Source organism: Peromyscus maniculatus, chromosome 2, assembly GCF_049852395.1.
Source record: "Peromyscus maniculatus bairdii isolate BWxNUB_F1_BW_parent chromosome 2, HU_Pman_BW_mat_3.1, whole genome shotgun sequence".
NCBI classification, from domain to species: domain Eukaryota; kingdom Metazoa; phylum Chordata; class Mammalia; order Rodentia; family Cricetidae; genus Peromyscus; species Peromyscus maniculatus.
This window is the reverse complement of record NC_134853.1, coordinates 144,405,210-144,431,877: the sequence shown is the minus strand read 5'-3', so window position 1 is coordinate 144,431,877 and position 26,668 is coordinate 144,405,210. Positions and strand designations below refer to the sequence as shown.

The 26,668-nt window shown below is 53.0% G+C and overlaps 1 protein-coding gene across 1 annotated transcript in view; it reads right to left on the bottom strand.

The window, feature by feature from the left end:
• Positions 1 to 1,001: 1,001 nt before the first annotated feature.
• Positions 1,002 to 26,668, bottom strand: part of Stk40 (serine/threonine kinase 40) — a 41,793-nt gene continuing 16,126 nt past the window's right edge. The window contains exons 2-11 of the mRNA XM_006980065.4: positions 17,752 to 17,871; positions 16,435 to 16,520; positions 15,969 to 16,112; positions 13,274 to 13,501; positions 12,556 to 12,608; positions 6,486 to 6,601; positions 4,884 to 5,028; positions 4,642 to 4,761; positions 4,190 to 4,274; positions 1,002 to 3,253 (exon numbers count right to left, since the gene is read on the bottom strand). Coding sequence (XP_006980127.1) covers positions 3,035 to 3,253; positions 4,190 to 4,274; positions 4,642 to 4,761; positions 4,884 to 5,028; positions 6,486 to 6,601; positions 12,556 to 12,608; positions 13,274 to 13,501; positions 15,969 to 16,112; positions 16,435 to 16,520; positions 17,752 to 17,863 — 1,308 coding nt within the window. The 5' untranslated portion in view covers positions 17,864 to 17,871 and the 3' untranslated portion in view covers positions 1,002 to 3,034. The remainder of the gene's footprint in view (positions 3,254 to 4,189; positions 4,275 to 4,641; positions 4,762 to 4,883; positions 5,029 to 6,485; positions 6,602 to 12,555; positions 12,609 to 13,273; positions 13,502 to 15,968; positions 16,113 to 16,434; positions 16,521 to 17,751; positions 17,872 to 26,668) is intronic.

Below are 26,668 nucleotides of genomic sequence, written 5' to 3'. Positions count from 1 at the left end.
AGGCTCACTCACTGTCACCTGTAACTCCCATTCCAGGGATCTGATATCCTCTTCTGGCCTTTGTGGGCACCAGGCATGTAAGTGGTACAGAGAGACACATGCAGGCAAAACAGCCATACGCTTAAGAGATAAAATATATTTAAAAAAGAAAACATAGTATCTGAAGAAATAGGGCTGCTTTTTCTAACTGCTAAAAGCAAAAACAAACGAAGCAGTTCTGGGCACCATTGGGTGTTCAGGGCAATTTTGAGGGCTGAGTTGGGAGACCTAGACAGTGCAGAGACATTTGTACCCAAAGCAAGAGGTTGTGCATGGAGACCAGGTCCAGGGCAGCAGCTGGCAGCTGTAGGCTGAGAAAAAGGGCATCTCATGGTAATGCACCTGGGCAGACAGAGCAGGGGACCACGTAGGGTAGAATGTGTGGGCTTCGGGGAAGGGGCCAGGCAGAGCAGTCACGGGACTCAGGCCCGTCTGGGAAAGGCTTCATTGGCTAGGATGCCTTTTTTCTTCCTTGCCCAGCTAGGGATGGTCTAGCCTACCTCTCCCTTCACCAAGAAGCACTCACTGTTTCTTGGCTTTGCTGGGAAGTACATTCTACAGTCTAAACTTAGGCAACGAGCGGAAGGAAGGAAGGAAGGCAGGCAGGCACCCCGGGACTTCCCAAGGGGGTGAGGGCAGTACAGGAAGGGCCAGCCCTGGCTAGCTCCTTACCCCAGCTCCCTGTGACACAGGACTTTGTAAAGAGAGGGCTCATGGCTTTCTAGCTGACAAGGCCCTGCTACTCTTCTGCCTATAGTGGGCAGAAGCTGGGCCAAACCAAGCTGGCAGCTCCCACTGGGCACTGGCAGGAGGCAGGACACTCCGGCTAGCTTGCAGCAGCAGGGCTTGATTGCCTGCTGGCCAGAGGGGATGGCGCCCCTGAGGCCCCAGAGACACAGGCCCTGCTTTGCTGGGCTAGAGAAGGCGAGCTAGATGGAGGACAAGAACAGAGGAGGCATTGCTGCAGCCACAGTGGCTCCAGATCAGGAAGTTTTATTGCTGACATGCAGGAAGAGTCCCCATGTAGTACAAAAATACGTCTTTATACAAACTTTTTTGTGACTTTTTCCATTGTGGTTTTTTTTGTTGTTTTTTGTTTTTTTCTTTACAATAGGACTTCTCAGTGTGTGACACCAGTGAGGGCAGGCCAAAACTCTTCTCCTCTGCATTGCCAGAATACCATCAGACTGAGGCTTGACCTCGGAAGGAACCAGGCGTCTGATGGGCTCTGCAGACCTGAAGGTATTGCTTTTACAAGGAGGGCTGTGGATGCAGGCCTGAGACACTGGGCAGAGGCTCCGCCCAGGAGGGCCCTAGCCAGGCCTGAGAGCCTCACTGGAGGGCAGTCATGGGCTCGGAGCCCAGGCTGACTGCGTTCCTGCTCCCTCAGGAGACTTTTCATTATCAAATAAATATAGAAAAGAGCCCTCCCCCAACGCAGCAGCACCATGCCCTGACTCTCAGCGGCTGGGTGGCTGAACTCGAGGGGAGTAAGTGCTGGGCTCAGGTGGGCTCCTGCAGACCCAGAGAAACAGAGGCACAGGCGCCCAGGGCGGGGTGGGGATATGGGGAGGGAGGGGCATGGGCAGCCCTGCTACTGCTGGCAAGAGGTGGCCCCATTTTTTCCAGATGGGGAAACTGAGGCACAAGGAGGTTTGGGAACTTGCCCAAGGTCACTCACAGTGAGTCAGTTTTTCAGGGGGTGAGGGGCAGCTCACACTCTAGGAAACATGGTCTCCCCCACTGGAGAGCAAGAGGCAGGAAGGGTCTAGGACTGCCAGAAGGGGGACATGGTCCTCTCTGAGGGTACACAGGGTGTAGGCCTCCAGAGTTGGGGCTTTGCTTGGTACTGGGTGCGCCAAGTCCAGTGCAGGGAGGGGCAGTCTGGAGAGAACAGCATTTCTGGCAAGACGGGCATCCACTTCAAAATTCCGGCTCAAAAAGGATAGCAGGGCTGTTCTCACGTCAGGTAGGTAGGTCCCCGATCCCTACAGGTTTCCCTCCAAGTCTTCTACCCCCAGGTAGGCATCTGCCCAGGGTCTGCTGGGAGAGATACACTTCTGAGGCAGGGTAGGAGGGTCTCTGAGCACAAGTGGCCTGTCCCCAGCAGGCCCAGAGCATCCTCCAAAGTTGGCTGCAGGTCCCTTCACACTCTGTCCATGTTACCTGGGTACCACGTGAAGGATGGAGGAGGCAGGGTTAATGCGCATGTGCAGCACCTCAGAGAAGCGACTGAGACAGAGAAAGAGCCAAGTCTAGAAACAGGGTGGGTTGAGAGCAGAGAAGAACCGGCAAGAGAATCCCTAGGTGCCTGGGGGTGAGAAGGGAGCCTGCATACACATGTGGGCCCCGTTATCCAGCCGGGCTGGGGGGCAGAGTAGCCATGGGCTGAACCTAGAGATGGGAGAGAATTTGGGTTCAGTAAAAAAATAAATATATTTGAATTGGGCGGATGATGAGGTTGAAAGCGTTTCAAAGCTCAGACCGAGGGCAGGCCCCGGGGGAGGGGGCAGCGGGGGACATGGACAGTGGGAAGGGGTGCTTACTGGGGGCCAGTAGCGAGCGGCATGGTCAGCTTATATGGACTGTGGGGAGCAGTGGCCTGGCCAGGCTGTGGCTGTTCCAGAGCCTGGGTGGCCAGCATAGGCTCCCTTCTTTCCTCCCAGCACTCGGTGCAGAGACAGCGTGGTTAGAGACAGAGAGGTAGATTAAAATGTCATGATTAAAAGCAGATCAGGTATCTAGAATTCTCAGATTTAAAAACAAAAAAACAAACAATCACGCAGTCATCCCAAAAGGTAGCTTTGTGGTACCTCTGTTGACCCTGGCTTTGACCTGGGCTGTCCCTATCCCTGCCCTGTCTGTCCCCACTGCAGCCCGGGACTCAGTCCAGCACTGCTGGGCCCAGGCCCAGGCCTGATGGCTGGGCTTCAGGTGGGCCGAGGAGAGGTGTGCCGGGCGGTGCCCTAGCTGGGCGGTGCCCTAGGCGGGGGCACTACTTCCGCAGATAGCGCTGTGCCAGGATGGCTGTGTCCAGGGAGGTCATGGGCTGTGCGTCGTGGCCCAGCCGTCGTACTGGCGGCATGCTGCCGAACTGCCGCTTGGGCACCCACGTCCGGGCCTCGTGGATGGAGCTCTTCTCTTCAGCAAGCAGCAGCTGCTGTCGCATGTAGTTCTCAAACTCATACTGGGAACACTCCTCTGTCACTTTTGCCTGGGGACCGAGAGACCGCGTGAAGGTGAAGACCTGACACAGGGGGCCTCCCTCGCCTCGCTGGCTGATGCGAGTGGCCGCAGGAGGCTCTAGCTGTCTCCTGACTTGATCTCTACCTCCTGGGTGGCATTAGCACCCTCACCCATGGTGGGGGTGTGCAGGTGTATGAGGGTGGGGTGTAGGTGGTCTCTGAACCCTGAGGGTTAAGAAGAGCAGAGCCACTCTCCAGCCCTCAAGCTGAGCTCCCTCCTGGGCAGGCAGGCAGTGCGAGACTGTGGAGGCAAGTCCTGACTGGCGGCAGGCAGGGTTCTGGAACCAAGGCACAGCTCTCCTGCTGTCAAGCTGTGTGACTGTGGACACGTGGGTTTACTTCTCTGATCCTCAGATTCTTCCTTTGTCAATGGGATAAAAATATGACCACAGGCCTTAGGGTGGACTGAAGGGAGCTGGACAGGGCTTCCAGGCATGGCCCCTCCTGGTCCTATCTGCCCACTGCTTGCGAGGGAGCTCCCAGGGAAGGTCACTGTAACAGCTCAGGTCCAACTTCCCTCCCGGGGGCCCCCTGAGACCACCCACAGCTGCTGCCTAGCACTCTTGTCTCTGTCCCCACCCGTCACCCAGCACTTTCTCCAGTAGCTGATTCCATGTCAGCTAGCTGTCTCTTCTCAGGCTGGAAACCTTGGGTGGACAGGACACAGGCTGGGGACTTCAGGTGGACAGGACACAGGCTGGGGACCTCAGGTGGACAGGACACAGGCTGGGGACCTCAGGTGGACAGGACACAGGCTGGGGACCTCAGGTGGACAGGACACAGGATGGGGACCTCAGGTGGACAGGACACAGGCTGGGGGCCTCAGGTGGACAGGACACAGGCTGGGGACCTCAGGTGGACAGGACACAGGCAGGCCAGAACCCGGCCTCCCTCTCCACACTCACCTCCTGGGAGCTGTCAGAGTTGCTTATTTGGTCATCAATGTCTGGAACCACTTGCAAAGGCCCACTCAGAGAGGACAGTGACTGCCTGCAGGGAAAGGGGACATGCCAGATTAGACAGGTCCCTACTGCTCCTGACTTGTCTATAGTCAGTCCAGCTTAGGACCCAGTCAGTACCTGCCTAACATGGCTGACTGCTCTGGGCCTCTATCTTCTGGTCCACAAAGAGTGGACATCCCCCGCTGCAAGGGCTGCGGTGGAATTCAGCAAGGCAATGGCCACCTCACAGTCGGCATGTCATGCAGGCAGGCGATGCCCATCCTGCACTCTGCCTACACCCTCATAGCCCTGCCTTCAGGAGAACCTGAAGCTGGTGGTCGAGCAGAGAAAAGGGCTGCTCGGCCATGCAGGGCGGCAGAGCATCTGAGCCCCAGACCTTGTGCAGACCCACTTACCAAGATGCGATGATGGCACTGAGGGCCTCCAGGACATCAGCAGCAGCCAGGCGTTGCTGGGGGTCAAGGACCAGCAGTTTCCGGATAAGACACACTGTGTTCTCAGAGACCCTCCCATCCCTGGACAGGGAGGAAGAGGAAGAAGCCTCAGCCGGGTGACGGGGGCTGGTCTTTGACACAGGGCCCCAGGACCCCAGCAGTACTGCTGTCCCTTCCCCACCCTCCCAGGAGGCAGGACTCACTCGGGGATGGTGTACTCAGCAGCCTTGATCTTGCGGAAGAGCTCCTGTGGGATGCTGTCGTAGAAGGGGAACTGGCCGTAGAGCATGGTGAAGAGAACCACACCCAGGGCCCACATGTCACTAGGCTTGCCCCGGTATGGCCGGCCTGGGGACAAAGCACACGAACACTCAGTTGGAATGACGTACCTGAGCAGCTACTCACTCCAAATCCCACCTTTGCTTCAGATCCTTTTTCCGTTCTTCCCCTCAGGGCAAGCAAGTGCAGGCCAGAGCTCCTGCTCGCTCGCTGGCCAGTCCCCTGCTCCCAGGATGACGCCTGGGTATGTGCAGCCCACCCACCTTGCCCTGCTCTGCCGGACTCTGTATCATCTTCATCAGCCCAGGAGACTCTGGGAGCTAGCTACCACTCCCACAGCCAGGAAAGCAGCTCAGCGCAGGTGGCCAGTGCCAGTACGTCTGTAGACACAGCTAGCAGCCCCATCCCCCATCCTTCGCCCTCACCCCCCACCCCCACCGCTGCCCCCACCCCCAGTCTCTGTTGCTTCTCAGCTCTCCACTAGATGACGAGCTCCCGGACACAGATGTCAGTTACTGCGCTCCTGCCTGCTCCCAGCCTGGACCTGCACATTTACTCCATCAACCTCTCACTGGCTTCCCCGTCAGTGGTGTGGTCTGCATGTCCCCACCACGGGGGGGGGGGGGGGGGGGGGGGGGGGGAGCGGGGAAGGAGGCTGTAATGGGACATATGGACCACAAAAGCCAGAGGGACCATCTGGAGGGAGCAAGGGGACCAGAGGACCACGGGAGAGGGATGAGAAGGCAAACAGGAAAACAAGAACAGAGCATACTGATATATATGCATAAAAATGAAAATGTCATGTGCGGTGGTGGCGAACGCCTTTAATCCCAGCACTTGGGAAGCAGAACCAGGTGGATCTCTGAGAGTTGAGGCCAGCCTGGTCTACAGAGTGAGTTCCAGGACAGGCACCAAAACAACACAGAGAAACCCTGTCTCAAACCCTCCCCCCCAAAAAAAGAAAACGTCACAGTGAAACCTATTACTAATTTTTGAAGGTATAAAACAAAAAGGTCACCCTAGCCTCAGTGTCCTTATCTGTAAAAAGGGGTTTTGTGAAATTGTCCTCAGGAGAGCAATGTGGCTTTATCTGGGGGTAGGAGTGTTGAGATAGGGTCTTGTTATGTGACCCAGGCTAGCCCAGAACTCAATATCCTCCTACCTCTGCCTCCTGAGTGCTGGGAGGCCGGATGTGTGGTACCATGCTCACGCAACTGGACTTGTAGTTCTTAACACTGCAGTTTAAATGCCACAACCCGGGGAAGATCTTAGTGCCCTTACATGCTCTTTTGGAATGCCCATCTCTCTCTCTCTCTCTCTCTCTCTCTCTCTCTCTCTCTCTCTCTCTCTCTCTCTCTCTCTCTCGTACGTAGCTCTAACCTCATGTGGGCACGTGGCTCATTCCTCCATTAGAGTGGAGATCTGGACAGGGTGGGTCAGGAAAGCCCAGGACCTAGTCCAGGGCCTGCCCTCAGGCTACCATCTGTTCAAGGAGTGTACTGCCACAATGCGGGGACCACACATACCACTGAGCACATCAGGACTGATGTAGGCAGGGCTCCCCCTCTGGTCCTTCAGCAGGTCCCCCTCACTCACAAGATGTTTCCCAAGGCAAAAGTTGGTGATAGTTATCCGATGGGTCCTAAGAATGGGAGGGAGAGAGTGAACACAGAGGCCCCAGAGCCAGGTACCCTGCTGGGGCAGGCTCTTTAGTCTACACAAAAGCATCCAGGCTTCTCTCCAAGACGACAGCAGCTACCTCCCCTGAACCTCTGCTCTGGCTGAATCTCAGGGGTACAGCTTACAGCTGGAACAGTTCCCAGAGATTTTCACCATATTCAAGATTGGGGGCAACCCTCAACGTCAATATGACTCCCCCATTTGCACACGCAGGAAAAAGACCAGCAGACACGACCCTTACTTAACCTCTCACTGTGCTGTGGCCACTGCAGAGAGGACAGTCTGAGGCATCCTCTTGGCAGGAAGTCCAGTATACCACAGTATACCAGGCCTGGGCCTCACGTGGGGACTCTGGTCCCATGGGAACTTTCCACATGTTCTGGTGGAGTATGGAAGCTGATCCTATGTCATACCCTCCGGCTGACAGCTCTGTGTGTGTCCATGTTATGAAGGCCAAATGTCCGCATCTGGCGTCTTTCTCTATTGCTCAATACACTAGGTGTATGGGTGTTTTGCCTGCATGTATTTGTTTGCCCCACCCCATCCCACCTCCCCCTTCCACTCCAAGACAGGGTTTCTCTGTGGAGCCCTGGCTGTCCTGGATCTCACTCTGTAGACCAGCTGGCCTTGAACTCAGAGATCCACGTGCTCTACCTCCCGATGGTGGGATTAAAGGTGTGCGCCACCACCACTCAGCCAGCCTCCGTGTGTGCTTGTACCCCAACTACATAAGTGCTGGTGCCCGTGGAGGCCAGAAGAGGGCAGTGGATCCCCTGGGGCAGGAGTTAGAGATAGTGAACCATCTCTCCAGCCCCCTTTACATAATTTTTTGAGACAAGGTCTTACTGAACCCAGAGCTCACCAATTTGGCAGGGCTACCTGGTCAGCAAGTCGCAGGGATCCTCTTGTTTATTCTTCAACAGGGATGGGGTTAGAGGCTCACGCCACCATTCCAGCTTTTTAAGCTAGGGATCTGAACTCAAATCCTCCATACTTGCCTGGCAAGCACTTAACCAACTGAACTATCTTCCCCGGGGAAGCTGGTCTCTCCAAAGAGCTCTGGCGTCCAATTAGGTGAGTGTGTCATCTCAGGTCTTCCCAGTCCTCACAATCCTCAGGGCCAACAGAACGGGAACGGAGGGCGCCAGCCCAGAGCAATGGTACAATTAACCAATCTCAACCACTCTATCTTTCTAAAACCGCACTGTGGCCAAGCCCTCCGGGAGACTCAGCACTGGAAGGGTGGAGAGCTTTTCCTGCTTCGTGGTAGGGTATGCACACTGCTGCTGATATGAGGTGGCTAGCCATGAGCCCAATAGCTAAGCAGATGGTCAGCAATGCAGGTCTGGGTCTCCACTGGTTCCAGGCCTCAAAGAGAGGGAGTTCCAGAAAGGAAAGGCACTGTGAGCCGGTGATGCTGCCAGGGAAGCTCTGCCACGGTGGGGTTCCCTTTGCTAACAGCTGTGAGCAGGCAGCCTTTCTTCACGAGTTCTGGGGTGCAGCTGCACAGGCTGGAGGAGGCTCAGCATGCAGAACCCACACTGTCTTGTGAAGGAGGCACTGCCCTGAAGTGTAGCAGGTCACTGGGGGCTGTAGCCACGCCGCATGCACACAGGCTTAGGGGGCACATTTTAGAGTCACCATGAGACAATGTATTGTCTGTTTCCAACAACCTTTGTGGCTGTTTCGTTTCCTCAAGTGCTAGGGGTCAAAGCCAGGGCTTGTACACACCAGCCCTATTCCCCAAAATTATGAACCCTAGCACCGTGACTGCCTGTAGCTTCCTGACACTCCTCACTTAGAGCAGCAGGGCCTTTGGGAGGAATGTGGCTCCCATACAGTGGGTAAGGGAGAGCCCTTGGCGTAAGGAGGGAGCCGAGACAAGCAGATATCACTCTGCTGTTACAGAGGAAATGATGGAGGGTGGCACACAGGAAATCCAGAGCTGGCTTTAGGGCCTAGCACTTCTAGCCTTTTGTCAGGACTCAGGTGGACTGTTTTCATTTATTCCCACAGCGGCCTGTGAGGGAGACTTTTCTTTTCTTTTTGGTTTTTCGAGACAGGGTTTCTCTGTGTACCTTTGCGCCTTTCCTGGAACTTGCTTTGGAGACCAGGCTGGCCTCGAACTCACAGAGATCCGCCTGGCTCTGCCTCCGACTTTTCAATTCCTCATCAGAAGGTACAACTAAAGTCTAGAAGTAAAGGGACCCGCCCAATGTCACACAGCTTCGGAGAGCTGGGAGGTAGGTCGAAGCCCAGCTCTGTCAGGCCTCAGAGCCCCCGGAAGAGCCTGGCCCCCAAAGGACTTTTCCTTCTGTTCCATCCAGGCTAACTCATCTCTTGTCTTGAGTTTCAGACTGCCGTGTCCTAGGAAAATAGGCTCTTCTCTGAGAACCGTCAAGCAGGAGGCTCTGGGCTTGGAACCTTTCGAGGAAGCTCATGGTGTGGTCCCCCCACTACAGCTGGGGATGAAAGGGAGGGTGGCCTTTGTCAAGAGGACCAAGGGGAGCACCAGTGAGGAGGGGTGTCTCTTCCCTAACTGCACTGGCTTGTGCTTACTGGCCGAGCAGGGCAGCTGGGGAACAGTGGCGAGATGCTCAAGAAGGGGCCTTGTGCACGTCTTTCTAGAAGAGCCTCCAGGGCAGCGGGAGGGTGGGCTCAAGAGCAGGGCATGTGGCTGTGAGTGGACTTCCCCAGGAGCTGCATCCAAGAGGCTCTGAGAACCCTTCAGCTACCTCAGGGAATTCTGCTGGCAAAGGGCTCGGCACAAACAAAGGCCAGTCTGTCTCCACATTCCCAGGGGACATGTGGGCTCCAGCTCCAGCCCAGGATGCCCTGCAGGATAGAGCCTAAGAATGCGGACAGACGAAGGGTCCCAGCGAGGCTCATCTGCATGCTGGGATGCGGAATGCCCCAGCTGTGAGCCTCCTGACACAGGACTGACTGTAAGGTTTCACACAACAGCACCGGGTTCTGTGCCGGCCACTGCGGCCACAGATGCATCCTGTGGTCTCAGGCGTGGGGTGCTGGGAGGGTAGTCAAGCAGGGGCAGTGGGCCCGATCCCGTCTCTGCCATGCCTTGCCGTGTGAAGCTCCTGCTAAACTCAAATGTCCTTTTCTATGAGGGGGAAAACAGCAAAGCCTGACCCTCAGGATCAGGCTGGACCTGACTGGGTAAGGAGACAGTCTACAGTGGGCACAGAGCTCCAGGCTTGCCAGAAGAAGCTGCCAACAGCCTCTCATTCTCTGCCAGCTGGCATGCCCAGGACAGCCTAGGAAAGCCACTGTCACCGACAGGGGTGACAACCGGCCCTGGAGCACATGCACTGGTGCTGCCCCTCTAGGTCCTGCAGCAGGACGGCCAACTTCCTGCCTGTGGAGGCTGTTCCACCACTGAGGTACCTGGAGTCTCTCCCACAGGAAACGCCATGGTCAGCCCAGAGACCTCCTAAGGCTTGGCAATGCTTGCCTGCCTCGCCACAACCACCCACATTGGCAGGGTGGCATACAGCTCCCCAGGAGTCCCAGACCCCTCAGCTGGTTCTGACAGGAGGGTAAGGGCATCGAGGGGTGGCAGGGGTGGCGGGGTGATGTGCGTCAGCAGGGGCTGCTCTGGGTGAGTCACACTTCAGCTATGGCCTCTGGGCTACCACAGTGTTCTGCTTTTCTAGGAACTGGTATGCAACTTGCCTACCCAAGAGGAAGGAGGAAGAAAGAACCCACAGTCAGCCTCACATAACCCCAAGGACTTCAGATTTCAGCCCTTGCTTTTTCCCATTCCCTTCCCTGGGGGCTCTCAGCCCGTTTGCATTCCACTGGCTAGCACAAGAGGCTGGGCAGGAGGGGTGGGAAAGGGCTGGCATGGCAAGGAGGAACTGGGAATATGAGGGGCTTTCCACGCTATATCTCCTTTTACCTTTCCTGAGTCTGGGTACTCGAGTGAAAGGTAGATGGACTCCGTCTGTCCTAAGAGGTACAGTGCTCTGCACCCAAAAGTTACTTGAGACCGGCTACAGCTGTGCCCAGAGGTGCACTCCAGAGGTGCTCCTTCAGACCACACAGCAGGGGGGTGGGGCTGGGAGAAGGGAGAGAGAGGCAAAACCACCAGTGGAAAAAAGAGGCCACGGCACACTGGTGCGGTTACCAGGCAGGAGCCCCACTGCATGTTTCCATGACAACCCTCAGGATGCTCATTTAGAGAGCCAGCAAGCCAACAAGCAGCTGTTACCAAGAGCCCAGGCTCTCTAGTCCAGCTGGTTGGGACATGGGTTCCTCAGGGTCCCACCAAGGGCCTAGAACAAACAGGACCCAAGTTTTCCTCTTTGTTATTGTTTCTTTTTTTTTCTTTTTTTTTTTTTTTTCTGGTTTTTCGAGACAGGGTTTCTCTGTGTAGCTTTGCGCCTCTCCTGGAACTCACTTGGTAGCCCAGGCTGGCCTCGAACTCACAGAGATTCACCTGGCTCTGCCTCCCGAGTGCTGGGATTAAAGGCGTGCGCCACCACCGCCCGGCCTTGTTATTGTTTCTTAAAGACAGGGTCTTTCTTGCTTATATAGCTCAGGTTGACCTCAAACTTAAGATGCCCCTGCCTTTGGCTTCTGAGTGCTAGGAACCGGTGTAAGCCCTCACACTGATATGCTAAGCCATCTTAAGAGTCTCCACAACTTTAGGCCAAGGTGGCTAGCGCCCTCCAACGCCTGCCTTCCTCTCCTGAGTCCCAGCCAAGCCTGCGGGAACTGCAGGCCCCTCAGCCTCATCTGAGGAGTGGGAGTCTCTTCTGTCTCGCTCAGATTCTCTTAGACTCGACACTGGGGGTGTGTTTAGAAGTGCCGACCCCCACCTGGCAATTTTACATCTATTTGTATTGAGCTGCTTTTTGCAGGAAGATGGGATCACTCCACTTCTGCAGACGAGAAACAAGCTCAGCGTTGGTAACGGGACACATGGATGAATTCACTTAGCAAGTGAAGTGAAGAAGCAGTCTCCAAATAAGAGGCAGCGCAGGGCGGGCTCTGAGCCAGGTCCGACCCCCACATCCTGCCCCTTCATCTTCCCTAACTCCTCACTTAGCCAGATGGGGTCAAAGAAGCCCTGGAATTTCCTGTTTCCTCCCCTCCCCTCTGCAGAGTGTGACACTGAGGTTCTCATCCCTTCATGTTCTCAAGCTGGCAAACCTTTGCTCATCTTTCCTAATCAGCCAGCTCCCATGCTGTCCTTGGTATGTATGTGACATGAACCTTGTTTTCTGGTCAGCACCCCAGAAACAAGCCTGCAGTCCCAACACCAGGGCTGGTGGAGAGGAGGGTAGTTTCGCCCTTGTCCGGTACCACCCGATGGCACATGAGGCTGCAGCTGCCCCTCCTGTGCGGCCCACCTCCCTACAGTTTCTTTCCTCGTGACCATGGGAGCTTTGGCTCCTATACAAGGACAGCGGGGCCCCTCCTGGACTGACCACATCATGGAACAAATCACCACCATGACACTTGTGCTATGAGTATGTGCTGCTGCCCGACCCAGAAGGGAAAGGGAGGGGAGAGGCCCAGGGAAGCAAGTGAGGCGGTCCCTCTTCCCAGGGCTGCCTTTCTAGGACTGTGGCAGCCTGGTAGTCCTTCCTCCCGTGGGTCCTGAAACCTTACACCACTGCCCTAATCATGGCTGAAGGGGCCAGTGCCCAAGAGAGCAATCTGCTGCACCTCCCACATCCCTCCAAGACCCGGGCAGCTCTGCCCACACTGGGAGTGCCAGTGCCTCTTCCTTTCCGTGACTCTGAACCCCTGGTTTCAGCAAGACAGGATTGCTAGTCCTGGGCTGCCTGGATGCTGGGCTGTGCTGAGTCAGACTCCCGCGGACACTGCAGAGAAGTGGGAGCTGCAGCATGGAGCCCAGCCTGAGGGCTTCTCGGAGGAAGGGACACTCACCTTTTATTGAGCACCATGTTCCCAAGCTTCAGGTCCCTGTGCACGATGTTCTTCTGAAAAGCAATGAAATGGGTGGATGGTTTGCACCACAAAGTGACAAGTGGGATGGGGTCCACTTTGAAAGATGGAGGGTCAACAGGGTCTGGGAAGGCAAGAACGCCCTAGGATCTGTCTCTTAGGCCTCATCAAGCATGCATCTCAAGTGGGTAAGAAGTGGCCTAGCAGTCTCCTCGCTACTTCTCACCCCAGAGCAGCAGCTTATGGGAAAAGCCTGCTCCTCCTCCTCCTCCTCCTCCATCAACCATCCCACGGAGAAAACAAGCTGCAGCCTGGAGGTGGGGGCAAAGGGCCAGTGCTTCCCTTCTGCAACTGAGTACTCCAGGCGTGGCCCACAGGGCCCAGGAGGAGGCTCACGCCTTTCTGTCCTCCACCTCGGGGTACCTGACACCAGTCTTTCCAAAGCTCAGCTGGCCTGTGTAACTAACCGTCTCTTATAGTTAGTTACCCCTGAGCTGGGAGGCTCTCATTTAGCTTCTTGACTGACTGGGGGTGACTGCATGGACTCTGCTGGGCTGCCTCACCCAGGGCAGCACAGAGCCTTCCCTCTGGGCACTCCGGCTGCAAAGCACACCCGGGAAGGTCAGAACCAAGCAGCTTTCTGCTAAGCCGAAGCTGAGAAGGACGCTGTTACTGTGGCACGTGGGGTCCTGGGCCTCACCTGGTGCAGGGCTTCCACCACGCGCACCACATCATAGAAAATGACCACAGTCTCCCGTTCACTGAGCCTCTTCTCCTTGATGACATAGTGCTGTAGGTTGATGAGGTCGGCGGTCTTGTCGCTGAAGTCATGTGCACAGAGGCAGTCCAGGACGAGGCAGATGCGTTTCTTCATCTTCTTCACCATCCGGCCGGACTCTGTGTCCTCGACCGCTTCACAGGTGCGGTCCTGGGAGGTGAGGAGAGACAGGGGGTGGGAGGGTGGGTGTGTTAAAGCCCTCCTTTTGAGGTCCAGAGGGAAGTGGCTGAATTCTGCTGCCCTGGGTGAGGCACACCCAGGTGGCTCTTCAAACCTCTGAAACAAACCGGCAGGAGCCAGTGAGCAGAAGACTGAGACCCATACAGCCTGAAGGTAGTGTTCAGCTTCCTGTAGGTCGAGCGACATGCCCAGCACGCTCAAATTCGACCTCTCAGATGAAGGCTTCATCACAGGGCAAGGGCTAGGGTCAGCACTGGGCATTTCAAGTCGAGTGGCTCTCTCAGCCCAGTGTGCGGCAGTGACACTGGCCCCTCATACTCCCAGATTCCAGCTGTCACCAATGTCACTCTCATCTACCTCCAAGACTGCAGATGTTTCTGTTTAGTTTTTTGAGACAGGGTCTCACTATGTAGTAGTGACTGGCCTGGTACTTCATATGTAGACCAGGCTGGCCTCAAACTCACAGAGATCCGTCTGCTGGGATTAAAGTCATGTGCCACCACTCCAGGCATAAGACTGCAGAAGTTTACGAGTGGTCACTCCTGGAAGGCTTCTGGGATTACACAGTATTCCTTCCGTGTGTGACGGCTGATTCTGGCTGTCAACTGCACACGTGACTGCATCTGTAATCAACTAACTGCCAAGTGATGCACTTGTGAGGGATCTTCTTAATCTGATTATTTGAAGAAGGAAGATCAACCTTAAATATGTGTGCTGCATTCTCTGGTGATGGCCCATGTAAAAGGACAAGGAAGAAGGAAACTGAGGGCCAGGCACAGTGCACAAGCCTTTAATCCCAGCACGCAGGAGGCAGAAGCAAGCAGATCTCTATGAGTTCAAGGCCAGTCTAGTCTGCATTTCCAGCTCTAGGTCGGTAAGACGTGATGAGACCTTGTCTCAAAAAACTGGAAAAAGAGGGGGACCCTGCTTTTGCCCGCTTACCCTCACTCCCTGGCAAGTCTATTTACCCCACTACTACAGCACTCCGTCACCAGAATTAGAACTAACTTGGGGCTTCCAGACTGAAGCCCAGCCCTCTCTCCAGGCCTTCAGCACCAGGCTGGGACTTCTCAAGTACCCAGCCTTGTGGACTGAACTACCAGACTCTCTGCTTTCCTATCCTCAGGCAGCCTTTGTTGGATTACCTGGATCCACAGCCTGGGAGCCAGTCAATAAATTCCCCTTAGGTTCTGTTCCTTCACAGAACCCTGACTGTCTCAGATATGGCATGAAGCTCTCTTCATGGCTCCAGGGGCAAGGGATACAGTGCTGGCCTCATAGCTGCATCTCAGGAGTCCAGTTCCTCACTCATAAAGGGGAACTGGCAATCCCTGCCTCCCTCCCTCCCGAGGCCAAGGATAAGTCAGCCAAGCAAACAAAGCCTGCTGCATCCAGGGTCAGCTGCCGACACAGGGACCACAGCCGGTCCCCCTCCATCTCCTTACTGCAAGGGACCCCAAGTGTGACCAAGACAGTGCAACGTGTCTGCTGGGGTCCTGCAGGCCAGAGGAGGCCTGCTCACTGCCAGCAGATAGCCAAAGCCCTCTGGGGAATAGACCCAATAGCAATTTCTCCTAAAAGCAGGGTCAGAGCTGGGCTTTGCTTGCTGCAGGGTCTGGGTCCAGTGTTCAACACACAGATAACCGCTCAAGATACTTTTGGTCACCTCTGTTCTGTCATACAAACAAAGGCCAAGCATACGAAGATACCAAAATTGCATACAAAGATATCAGAATCAAGATACAAAAATGGACTTCATTTCTGTTTAAGGAAAATGCTCCAATTTCTGGAGTTACCTCTAACGGCAAGTCTAAGGATAAGAGCTTGACAGGTGTGGACGTGGGTGGGGATTTTCCTGTTATCCCCGGGCTGGGAAGCTACAGCTCACCCTCATCAGCATGTTCCACTTGTTTTTTGTCAGGGAGCAGACAGGGAACAATGGTGATGATGAACAGGTGTCACAGTGGCCAGGACCACCAGCCTTAGGCAGGTGTAGCCATGATTCTCCCCGTTCTTTAGAACATGGGTCTGGGGCTCAGAGACCTGAGATGCCTGGGCAGGCAAAAGGACTGTGGTATAGTCACACTGTGGGAGCTGACCACAGGTGACCCCGACTCTTGCTCTGTCTTCCAGTCCAGCCTGCCAATCTAGACAACACAGCTGGAAATGGCATGGAGACATTAAATAACTTCCTTTTTTTCCCTCAGAAAAGCAGCTCCTCCAAGCAAGCCTGGCCGCTCTAAGTTGTCATTTGTGATAAATCCTGGTAGGCTGAAATCACACTGGGAGTACTGGAGCAGCCAGCATGGCCCTAGCCAGATTTCCAAACCCCCCCTGGCAGCCAGCAGGGAAGGAATACTACTGGGCGTCACACAGAGCAGATGTGGCTCTAACAACGCCAGGCAAGGCAAGGAGCGCAGAGCGCGGAGCCACTCACCTGGAAGAGGCCGTGGTGATGGACCACCCCGTCCTGAGTGTGCAGCAGGGACAGCAGCGAGTACTCGGTGTGCAGCAGCATCTTGCCCTGCCTTTCCTCCTGGCTCTCTACTCCTTGCTCTCCTCTCTCCTCCAGGGTGAGGATCTTTCGGGAAGCACGAAAAGAAAAAGAGCAAATGCTTTCCTCCCCCAGAACGGCTGGACAGGGGAAGCAGGTTCACGTCTGCCGTGTGATGCCTGTGCCTGACCGCGACCGCACGCAGGCATGCACGGCTGGCAGCTGCGTCCCTGACAGCCTGTAATTCACACAGCGCTCTTTAATCAGGAGCCGAGTGAGACTGTGAACCGGATGGCTTGTTGGGAAGAGATGGGGCTACTTCTGCTCCCGGGAGAGGCAGGGGTGAAGGCAAAGAGGAGACAGCGGCTGGGGCGGCCGGTTCTGAGGGTCCCGGCCTGGGCTTGCTTACCTTCAACTGATAGAAGTCGTCCGTGCCATCTTTCCTCGCCAGACACTGCACGATGCTCGGTACCGGTGAGTTGCCCAAACGGGGACCTACGGCACATAAAGCCATGAGCTTACTTTCCAGAACATCACCACAGGCCTTCTCACCAGATGTTCTCTTTATACCTACTGTGCCCCCCACCCCCAAGTCTTTTGGTGGAGAGTTCTCCATCTTACAAAGCGGAGAGGACCTGTGTGTACCTGCCTGATATCTACCTGGCTTTTGCTGACACATTCCTCCCAAAGGCTTTCCAGTGTCTAGTGTGGTACACGCCTATAACCCTAGCACTCAGGAAGCTCCTGCAGGAGGACGGTCAGCTTGAGGCCAGCCGGGGCTGGACAATAAGGCCTTTCCTGGCGTCCCTATCCACAGGTCTTCTTCACATATGCCCTACCTTGTTCATCTCCTTCGAGTACTCAGCTGAAGTCTTTTTTCCCAAAAAAACATGTTAAATTCTGTGAGAGCAGAAGTGATCCATCTCCAGCACTGTTTACCTCTACACCCTACAAACAGCACAGGACCATTTGCTGGTAGCAGGCGCCGTTAGGAGCTGTTTGCTGGGTATCTGAAGTTGGAACTGGGCTGGGCCTGTAGGTCCCAAAGGCTGTCCTAAAGCAAAGTGCCACCAAGCCCCTGGTGCCAGAGCCCACACTACCTGCAGCCCTAGCCAGCAACAACCTTGACTGGCTAGACCTCAGATACCACGCAGGATGCCCTGCTGTTCCTCAGCCTGATGAAAACATTCAATTCCAAAGGATTTCCACAGTATTCTATAAGAAGTTCAGGGCCAGGCATTGTGGCACTGGCCTTTAATTCCAGCACGTGGGAGGTAGAGGCAGAGGCAGGCAGAGCTCTGTAAGTCCAAGACCAGCTTGGTCTCATAGAGACAGATCCTGTCTCAAAACATCCCTCCCCAAAACTAAATAAATGCAAGAAGTTCATGGAAATTCTATTAAAAAACACTGAAATCAATCATGTCATTCAAGAAAGTCAAATAGTGCCTTAGATGGTGAGTCAAGGGTTCTAATGTAGCTATGTGCTTTTGTGAGCTTGTTGAGACTCTGGAATTCTTATCTCGGGAGTGGGAGGTAAGAGCCTGGCTCTTGATCTAAAGCTGGCATGGTGACAGAAACTGACCACCTTTGCTATGGAGTGACCTCAGCCCTGGGTTTTCCCCTGACAGATCAGGGTCCTTGCTGGGCACATGACTCTGCTGTTCATAGAGCCAATGAGAACCCTTGCGCCCTGGCCACGCCCACTCCCCCGGGGTCAGCCACTTACCCAGGACGAACGGCCCTGCTCTCTTGGCATTATTTCCAGCAATGCCACTCCCTAGAGCCTTGGCCTTGGCCGACGTTTCCCCGGCTCCCCTGTCTGATGCTCTCCGCTTCATTCTCAGTTCTAGACAAGACAGAAAAGATCCTTCTGTTGAGTAAACCAACAACTTCCCTTACATGAACCCAGCCAGGCAGTCTAACCCGAAGATACATCACACAGCCGCCGCCGCCGCCTTCTCCCCGCCAGGAGGAGCACCCAAGGTTCCTGAGGACAAAAGAACCGCAGCTCCTTTACTTGAGAGTCATTCCACACCAATGGCAGATGTCCTTGACGGCAGCAGCCAAACACCATGGAGGAGTAAGGGTGGACACATCTGCTGGAAGGGCTCAGAGGGATCCCAAGAGGAGGACAGGACTGTGTGGGTGCCGAAGACAAACCTCTATGAAGACAACCGAGGCAACCAAGCCCCTGAGCAGCTCTTCTCAGAGTGCCCCCCATCTCCAATGCTCACAGCTCAAAGACCTGTGGTACCCCCCCACCCAGGTTATCTCCAAGGAATGATGGGCTGGGGGACCCTGAGAAATGGCCCCTTATACATGATGCTTAGTACTTCTTGCCCACAAAGTTTGAGGAGTACTGGCCTAAAGTTTGATATGTAGTCAAGAATGACCTTGAATTTCTTTTACTTTTATTTTTTATTATTTATTTATTTATTTATTTTTGGTTTTTTTCTGTGTAGCTTCTGTGTATACAGGGTTTCTCTGTGTAGCTTTGCGCCTTTCCTGGAACTCACTTTGTAGACCAGGCTGGCCTCAAACTCACAGAGATCTGCCTGCCTCTGCCTCCCGAGCGCTGGGATTAAAGGCGTGTGCCACCACTGCCCGGCTTTACTTTTAATTTATAATGAACTATCCATTATGATCACTTGAAAGTATTAGATGCAAGATAAACTTTTTTTTTAAATGAATACTAACTTTTTTTAAAAAAACAGGGTTTCTCTGTGTAGCTCTGGCTGTCCTGGAACTCACCCTGTAGACCAGCCTGGCCTCGAACTCAGAGATCTGCCACTTCTGCCTCCCAAGTGCTGAAATTAAAGGTGTGCACCACCACTGCCCAACATAATGAATACTAACTTAGAGTTTGTGTGGGTGTTTTGCCTGCACGGATGTCTGTGGCAGCACATACGAGTCTGGTGCCTGTGGAGGCCAGCAGAGGGCACTGGATGCCTGGAACTAACAAGACAGTTGTGAGCTGCCATATGGGCGTTGAAAATTGAACCCAGGTCCTCTGGAAGAGCAGCCAGTGCTCTCAACTGCTGAACCATCTCTCTAACTCCAAGATACTATCTTTAAAAAAAAAAAAAAAAAAAAGAACAGAAAAAAGGAAGGAAGGAAGGAAGGAAGGAAGGAAGGAAGGAAGGAAGGAAGGAAGGAAGGAAGGAAGGAAGGAAGGAATAAATTGGGGATAGTGAGAAATGAGGGAGGGTTACTGTCCCTGCCAATCAACGGGGTTGTAGCTTTCCTGATAACCCATCCAACCAACGGGGTTGTAGCTTTCCTGATATCCCATCCAACCAATGGGGTTGTAGCTTTCCTGATAACCCATCCAACCAATGGGGTTGTAGCTTTCCTGATATCCCATCCAACCAATGGGGTTGTAGCTTTCCTGATATCCCATCCAACCAATGGGGTTGTAGCTTTCCTGATATCCCATCCAACCAATGGGGTTGTAGCTTTCCTGATAACCCATCCCCTTTAAGGCTTCAATACAAGGCAAATACGGGGCACTAGGTTCTGCAAGACATTAACCTCATGACGCAGATAACAGAAACACTAAGTTCTTGTTCTCCAAGTCAAACCTCCTTGGGGAGACAGAGCCCTGGTGGAAGGGGAAGGCAGGGGTCACAGAGTGACCAGTGCAGGCTAAAGCTCAGGAAGAAGTTCATAGGGGTGGGCTGAGAAAGCAGTATAAACATTCCTAGGAGAGGGTCTCATGAAAGTAAACCTGCAGAGGCCATCAGCAACAAGTTCCCAAGAGTCTATGCTGCTGAGAGTCCGATGCGGGGCAGGGAGTGGGGAAGGAAGCCGTGTGAGAACTAGGGGCCGTGGCCATCCATTCCCCACAGGCTGAGGGAGAATGCTAAACTTCTCTTAGAATTTTTTTTTCCATACAGAAGGAATTGGCATTCTCTGCACCAACACTGAAAAACAGGCCAACACGAAAACTAAGGACGCTAACCTCACCACCTAGATGCCTGCTCTCCGGACAGGCTTCTGTGTCTCCTCAGCTGTCACTGTCACAAAGTCATATAAATCACTGTAAAAATATGGACCACACTCTGATGCCATTTTGCAGTTTCCTTTCTCCCTATTTTAGGTAGAATTGTATAGTTTGTGAAAGATTTAATAATATCTCATTAAAGCTGTTTAAAAAAAAAAAAAAAGGCTAGGCTTGGTGCATGTCTTTAATCCCAGCACTTAGAAGGCAGAGGCAGACAGGTATCTGTGAGCTCAAGGCTAGCCTGGTTTATATAGAGTTCCAGGACAGCCAGGACTACACAGAAACACTGTCTCAAAATAAAACAAAACAGAGCACTTGCCTGGAGTGTTCAAGGCCTTGGGTTCCATCTTCATCACAGCAAAAAATAGAATAGATTTGTACATGATAAAAGCACCCTGACAATCTTCTCCTGTGGCACCGTGTGAGATACGGTTTACCTCCTACTCTATGGACATCCACTTCCTTCCTTTTCCTCTTTATACATATGCCCGTATATTTTAGCTCTTTTTTCTTTTCTTTAAAGTTTAAACCCCAAGGCAGACCAGCTGTAAATGTCTGCAGCTGGAAGAGGAGGGAATTAGCAGAGGGAAGGACCACTGCCATGGAGGTCGGCCACACTGCCATGGAGGTCAGCCACACTGCCATGGAGGTCAGCCACACTGCCATGGAGGTCAGCCACACTGCCAGCAGCCACCTGGTGGGGAGCGAGGGGGCTGGGAGAGAAGGACAAAGGAGCCCAAAGTCCTAGACAAAGCAAATGTAGGTTCTGGCCAGCACAGAAGGAAAGAGACAAAGAAATAACTATTCCTTTCCGAGTCAGGGCTCAGAAAGGTGGACAGACCCAGAAGACCTCAAGGCTCCTAGGGACTGGTCTTGGCACTCTGTTCTCTCTCAGGTGAATGCCAAGAGGCAAGACTTCAGAACTGTGGGGTCAAATGGGGTAAAGAACTTTATTTTTTATTATTTTCATTAAATTTTTTTTAAAAGAGTCTCACCATAGCTCAATGGTTCTCAATCTTCTTAATGCTGTGACTTTTTAATGATTACGTTGTGGTGACCCAACCATAAAATAATTTTCATTGAGGGCTGGGGAGATGGCTCAGCGCTTAAGAGCACTGACTGCTCTTCCAGAGGACCTGGGTTCAATTCCCAGCACTCACATGGCAGCTCAGAACTGTCTGTAACTCCAAGAGCTGACACCCTCACACAGACATACATGGAGACAAAAACACCATTGCACCAAAAAAAAAAAGTAAAAAAAAATATTTTTGTTGCTACCTTATAACTGTAATTTTTTATTATGAATTATAATGTCAAATCTGTGTTTTCCTGTGGTCTTAAGCCACCACCGTGAAAGGGTCATTCAATCCCCAAAGGGGTTGTGACCCACAGGTTGAAAACCACTGTGTCTAGCCCATGGTGACTAAGAGTTCACTATATAGTCCAAGCTGGCTTCAAACTTGTGGTGATCCTTTCTCAGGCCCCCAAGTGTTTAGCTTATAGCTGTGAGCCATCCTGCCTGGCAGGGTGAACGGTTTTTTTTGTTTTCAAAGTGTTTGACACACAGTGGCAAGCTGTTCCCAGGAAGGCTAAGACAACTGACAGTCCCCATTAGCCAGCCATGGGGGGGAGGGGAACCATACTTCTGTATCTGCAGCTGGACTGTCTCCTTACTCCTACAAATGACCTATTTCATGAGTAATAGAAGGGGTATTATTATTTTTTTAAAAAATTTATTTTTGCTTGGTGGTGGCGGCGGCGGCGGCGGCGGCGGCGGCGGCGGCGGCGCACGCCTTTAATCCCAGCACTCAGGAGGCAGAGCCAGGCGGATCTCTGTGAGTTTGAGGCCAACCTGGGCTACGGAGTGAGTTCCAGGAGAGCCAGGACTGTTTCACAGAGAAACCCTGTCTCGAAAAAAAATTTATTTTTATTTTATGTGCATAAGTTCTTTGCCTGGATGTATGTCCATGTGAGGGTGCCATGTTTCCTGGAACTGGAGTTACAGACAACTGTGAGTCGCCATGTGGGTGCTGGGAACTGAACCCTAGTCCTCTGGAAGAGCAGTCAGTGCTCTTAACTGCTGAGCCATCCCTCCAGCCCTGATACTATTACTTTTAAAGTCATAACTCTTTTTCTTTTCTGTTTTTTTATTTTTTTAATGTTTTTATTTTTTTTATTTTTTTTATTTTTTATTTTCTGGAGCTGAGGACCGAACCCAGGGCCTTGTGCTTGCTAGGCAAGCGCTCTACCACTGAGCTAAATCCCCAACCCCTAACCCCCCCCCCCCCCCCCCGCTTTTTTTTTTTGGTTTTGGTTTTTGAGACAGGGTTTCTCTGTGTAGCCCTGGCTGTCCTTGAACAGATTCACCTGCCTCTGCCTCCCAGTTACTGGGACTAAAGGTGTGTGCCACCACCTGGCAAGTCATAAATCTTTTTTTTTTTTTTTTTTTTTGGTTTTTCGAGACAGGGTTTCTCTGTGTAGCTTTGTGCCTTTCCTGGAACTCACTTGGTAGCCCAGGCTGGCCTCAAACTCACAGAGATCCGCCTGCCTGGCTCTGCCTCCCGAGTGCTGGGACTAAAGGTGTGTACTACCACCACCCGGCGCTTAATTCTTTATGTCTGAGGTTGAGCTTGTTCTACACGCTTACTGGTTATATGTATTTGGCATTGTGGGAATACTTTCTCCCTCCATCACGTGAGCTTCGGGGACTGAACTCAGCGGACCCCTGTCCTCTACTTTTTATTTCCATGTGTATGGAAGCGTCACTGTTTAAACCGCTATCCAGTAAAATATCTGTCTGTTCCTTTAGCCTTTGCTGGTATCCTGGAAAGCTTCCTCATGCTGAGGGTTACAAGTCCTATCATTCGGGCTTCTCCTAACACCCACAGTCCCCAGAGGAGTGGGAGCCTCGGACAGATTTGGCTATGAACTCTACCAAAGAAGTTCATGCTGGAAGCAGTCACCAAGCAGAGAGGAGTGAAACAGCTTTAGAGACACCCTGAGAAGCCAGATGCTAGTGTGTGCCAGCGTCCCTGCTCTCTGCCTGGCTAACTCCTTGGCATCCCCAGTGTGCATATAACTTCCTCAGAGAAGCCAAGCTTGACAGCCCATTGCCAATGGTTCTCTCTCGGCCGGCCTCACACTCACGGTACTTCCCGAATTTGGTAATAATATATTTGTTTTAATGAGTCACCACCACTAGAAAAAGAATCTCGTATACACATATGAACCACTGCACCCTGGCAATGAGTTAGATGCCTTCCCTCCAGTTGGTGACGGTTCTTGCCAGAGCCAGCAGCCTCTGGTAGTAGTTGGTATCACTACACTCCGATCCTGTCCTCCTCTTGGGTGCTGGGCCTCCTCTTTCTTCCACAGTGCCCCAGAGAGCACCAGGAGGCACATCACATCTGTGTAGATGCTGCACACAGTCTTCGCCTACACACAGTCTAGACGCCAGTTTGCTGGGAGCAGCTGCGGCCCAGACAATGAGTGGGCTCAGCCTGACCCCTCCTACCCCACTCAGGATTCTACTCAAGCAAATGGCATGGGAACAGCTCCAAGATGCTGGTAGACAGAAGGATGGGAGCAGATGGGCAGGGAGAGGGAAAGATGCTGGCGGGGAAGAGGTACCCAGAGCTGACTGAAGCGAAGGAAGCTTGTGAAGAGACAGGCCAGGAAAAGTGGAAGACTGGGTGGCTTTCAGACACAGACCTCCTTGCCTCGCCCCTACTCCAGACTGCAGATGCACCGGGAGGCTCCGCCCTGCCCTCAAGCCATCCTGACAGGGATGCCTCCAAGTATATCTCTAAGTGGTCCACAAAAAGGCCTGTTTGAGGGATCCTGAACCTGTGGTAATGCAGTATTGGCTACTACAGTCTCAAAAGGACTTGGGCATTGCCCTGTCTTCAGCCTGGGGTGGAGGCTCCACCCCACCCCTCAGATTTCGCTTAAGGTTTCCTAGGTTGGGGTCCCAGCAGGCCAGAAACTCAACAGTCTCAGCTTTGAAGTTTGTAGAGCTTTGAATCTGTCAACGCTCCCAAGTTCTATCCATGCAAGTTGGTGCCACACCCCTTAGGATCTCAACAGAAAGCTCGGTGAGGTAAAACCAGGAGTTATGGGGTACCCGAGAGGCCAAGAGGAAGGCACTGAAAAAGAACTCAGCCCAGCAGCCCCACCACGTGCAGGCTGTAACGAGAACGGGAACTCTGAAAGCAAGCAGCTCTGCGGGCTCTGCTGGGCGTGGGGAATGTAGGCCAGCCACCAGCAGGTCTGTATAGGGAGGGAGTCTGTGCTCTAGTGTCATCTCCTCTTAGCCACCAGGCCATGTGAGCCTTCAGCCAGAGCTGCAGGGTACAGCAGGTCATATGGCTAAAGATGCCCAGAGCCAGAGTGTGGGCACACACGGCAGGTACAGCGGGGGGGGGGGGGGGGGGGGGGCACACGGGACAGGCAGGTCGGGCACTGATAATGTGGTTAGACTTTGTGAACACACCTCCACATTTCCAAGGGAGTCAGGCTACAAAGACAGACGGTTCTGTGCTAAGAACAGTCTCTGTGGCCTCAGTTCAACACAACTAAAAGGAACTAATGCCTGGCTGTGAAGGATCCAGCCACTCGCACCCAGAAGCATCCACACACCAGTTTGTGGGCTGCACAGACTCAGGGCATACGGACTCCCCTGCTTCAGTAAGCCTGAGGGGCAGCTGTGGGCCTGTATATGGAGAGAAAGCATCACACTCAACCTCTTCAACTTTTGTTGTTTGAGATGGGAATCTTTCCATGTTGCCCAGGCTGGCCTTGAACTCCTGAGTTCAAGCAATTTCCTTGCTTCAGCCTCAGGACATCAGCGTTACAGACATCTCCTGGCTTGGGCCTAGGTTTCCTGAAGCAGCTACTGGGTTTCTGAGGAGTTGGGTGGCCCTGCAAACCAACACAATTAGGAAAAGAGCAGGACAGTCTTCCTGCCAAGGAAAGGAACCATGGGCCTGGGCGGTGAATTACTTACTGTGTGAACACATGTGTGTGTGTGCGCGCGCGCCCATGAACACAGCAGCTGCCAGGGCCACTAGCCTATGCCAAACAACTCTGTCTATTCTGCAGGGTCACGTCAGCCAACAATTCCATACGCAAGCTGTCCCTGTCAGCAGGTCCAATCCCCACCCTCAAGTTCCTGGCTGTCAAAAAAATAAACCTAAGTGCTCCTGAGCTGTGAACCATCGACCCTCTAGTCTTTAACCTCTGGCATTTTCTACTGAAGGCAGGGACCTTACACCTCTACTTACGTCACCTGGCCCTTGAAGTGAGTGAGGGCAGAAAGCCAACCTGCCCTCAGCCTACATCCTATTTGCCAAGCACTGCTTGGGAGTCTTTGTGTCCAGACCCACTCCAGATTCTCCAAGGGCACTGTGGCTAGAACAACATATCTTAGTTGAAAAGGACTCAGGTTCCAGCTGACTCATGCCCTGCCTACTCCTCTGAGCCAGAGAGATCACCATATGCTGGCAACCAAAGAGTTTGGAGTAAGGCAAATGCAGATTCAAACCCAGCACTATCACTGGTGATGAGCTCTTGGGCAAGGGTCTTTTTCTGTCTACATCTACAGAGAATGCCTTCCTTACTCCCACGCTGTCCTCCGAATTAAGTGGGATAACTCACACCAAAGGTTAAGCAGAGGACCTGTTGGGATAGTATAACCATCTGATAAATTATGCTATTAGAAGCTTAACTACAGCTGGGTGTGGGTGTAGTGGCACACGCTTTTAATTCAAACAGAGGCAGGTGGATCTCTGTGAGTGTGAGGCCAGCCTGGCCTACAAGGCAAGTTCTAGGCCAGCCAGGGCTACACAGTGAGACAAAACCAAACCAAACAAACAAACAACCAAACAAACAAAGCTCAACCACTGTAGCACTGACTTTCTCCTGTCCAGGGAAAAGCGGACAGTCACTGAACTGGGAGCTAAAGAGAGCAGAAGTAAGAGGGTACCCTGCTGTGGCCCGACTGGTTGGTAGCTAGTCTGAGAGCAGTGCTCCACCAAGGGGCGGAAGAGGAAGCCTGGGGAGCTGAGGTGTGTGGTGGTAATCTAATTGTATTGAAATATTATTTTGATTTGTACTGAAATATTAATTTGATTGTATGTTAATAAATAAAGTTGTCTGGGGGTCAGAGCTATTAGAGCCATAGCAAGAGTGTGGCGGTGGTGGCACACGCCTTTAATCCCATAAGATCTCTGTGTGTTCAGGGATACAGCCAGCATTGGAGACATATGCCTTTAAGACCTAGGGGGCTGTACATTCAGACAGTGACGAGGCAGTCATGTGTTTGGGTTTACAACCAATGAGAAGGCAGAACAACATACTTTAAAAATACGAACTGAGAGGAAGTAGGGCTCTTTTCGCGAAGCTGGGACAGCAGGAGGAAGGGTGAGATTTTAGCTCTGAGCTCTGACCTCTCGGCTTTCTCTTTTACATTGTTTCTGTGTTTCTTATTTAATAAGACGGTTGGTTACATCTACATCTGGCGCCCAACGTGGGGCACGAACCCACGACCCTGAGATTAAGAGTCTCATGCTCTACCGACTGAGCTATACTTTAAGGATGTGCTGACCTCAGAATGGAAACCAGGGTATGTATTACATTGGGG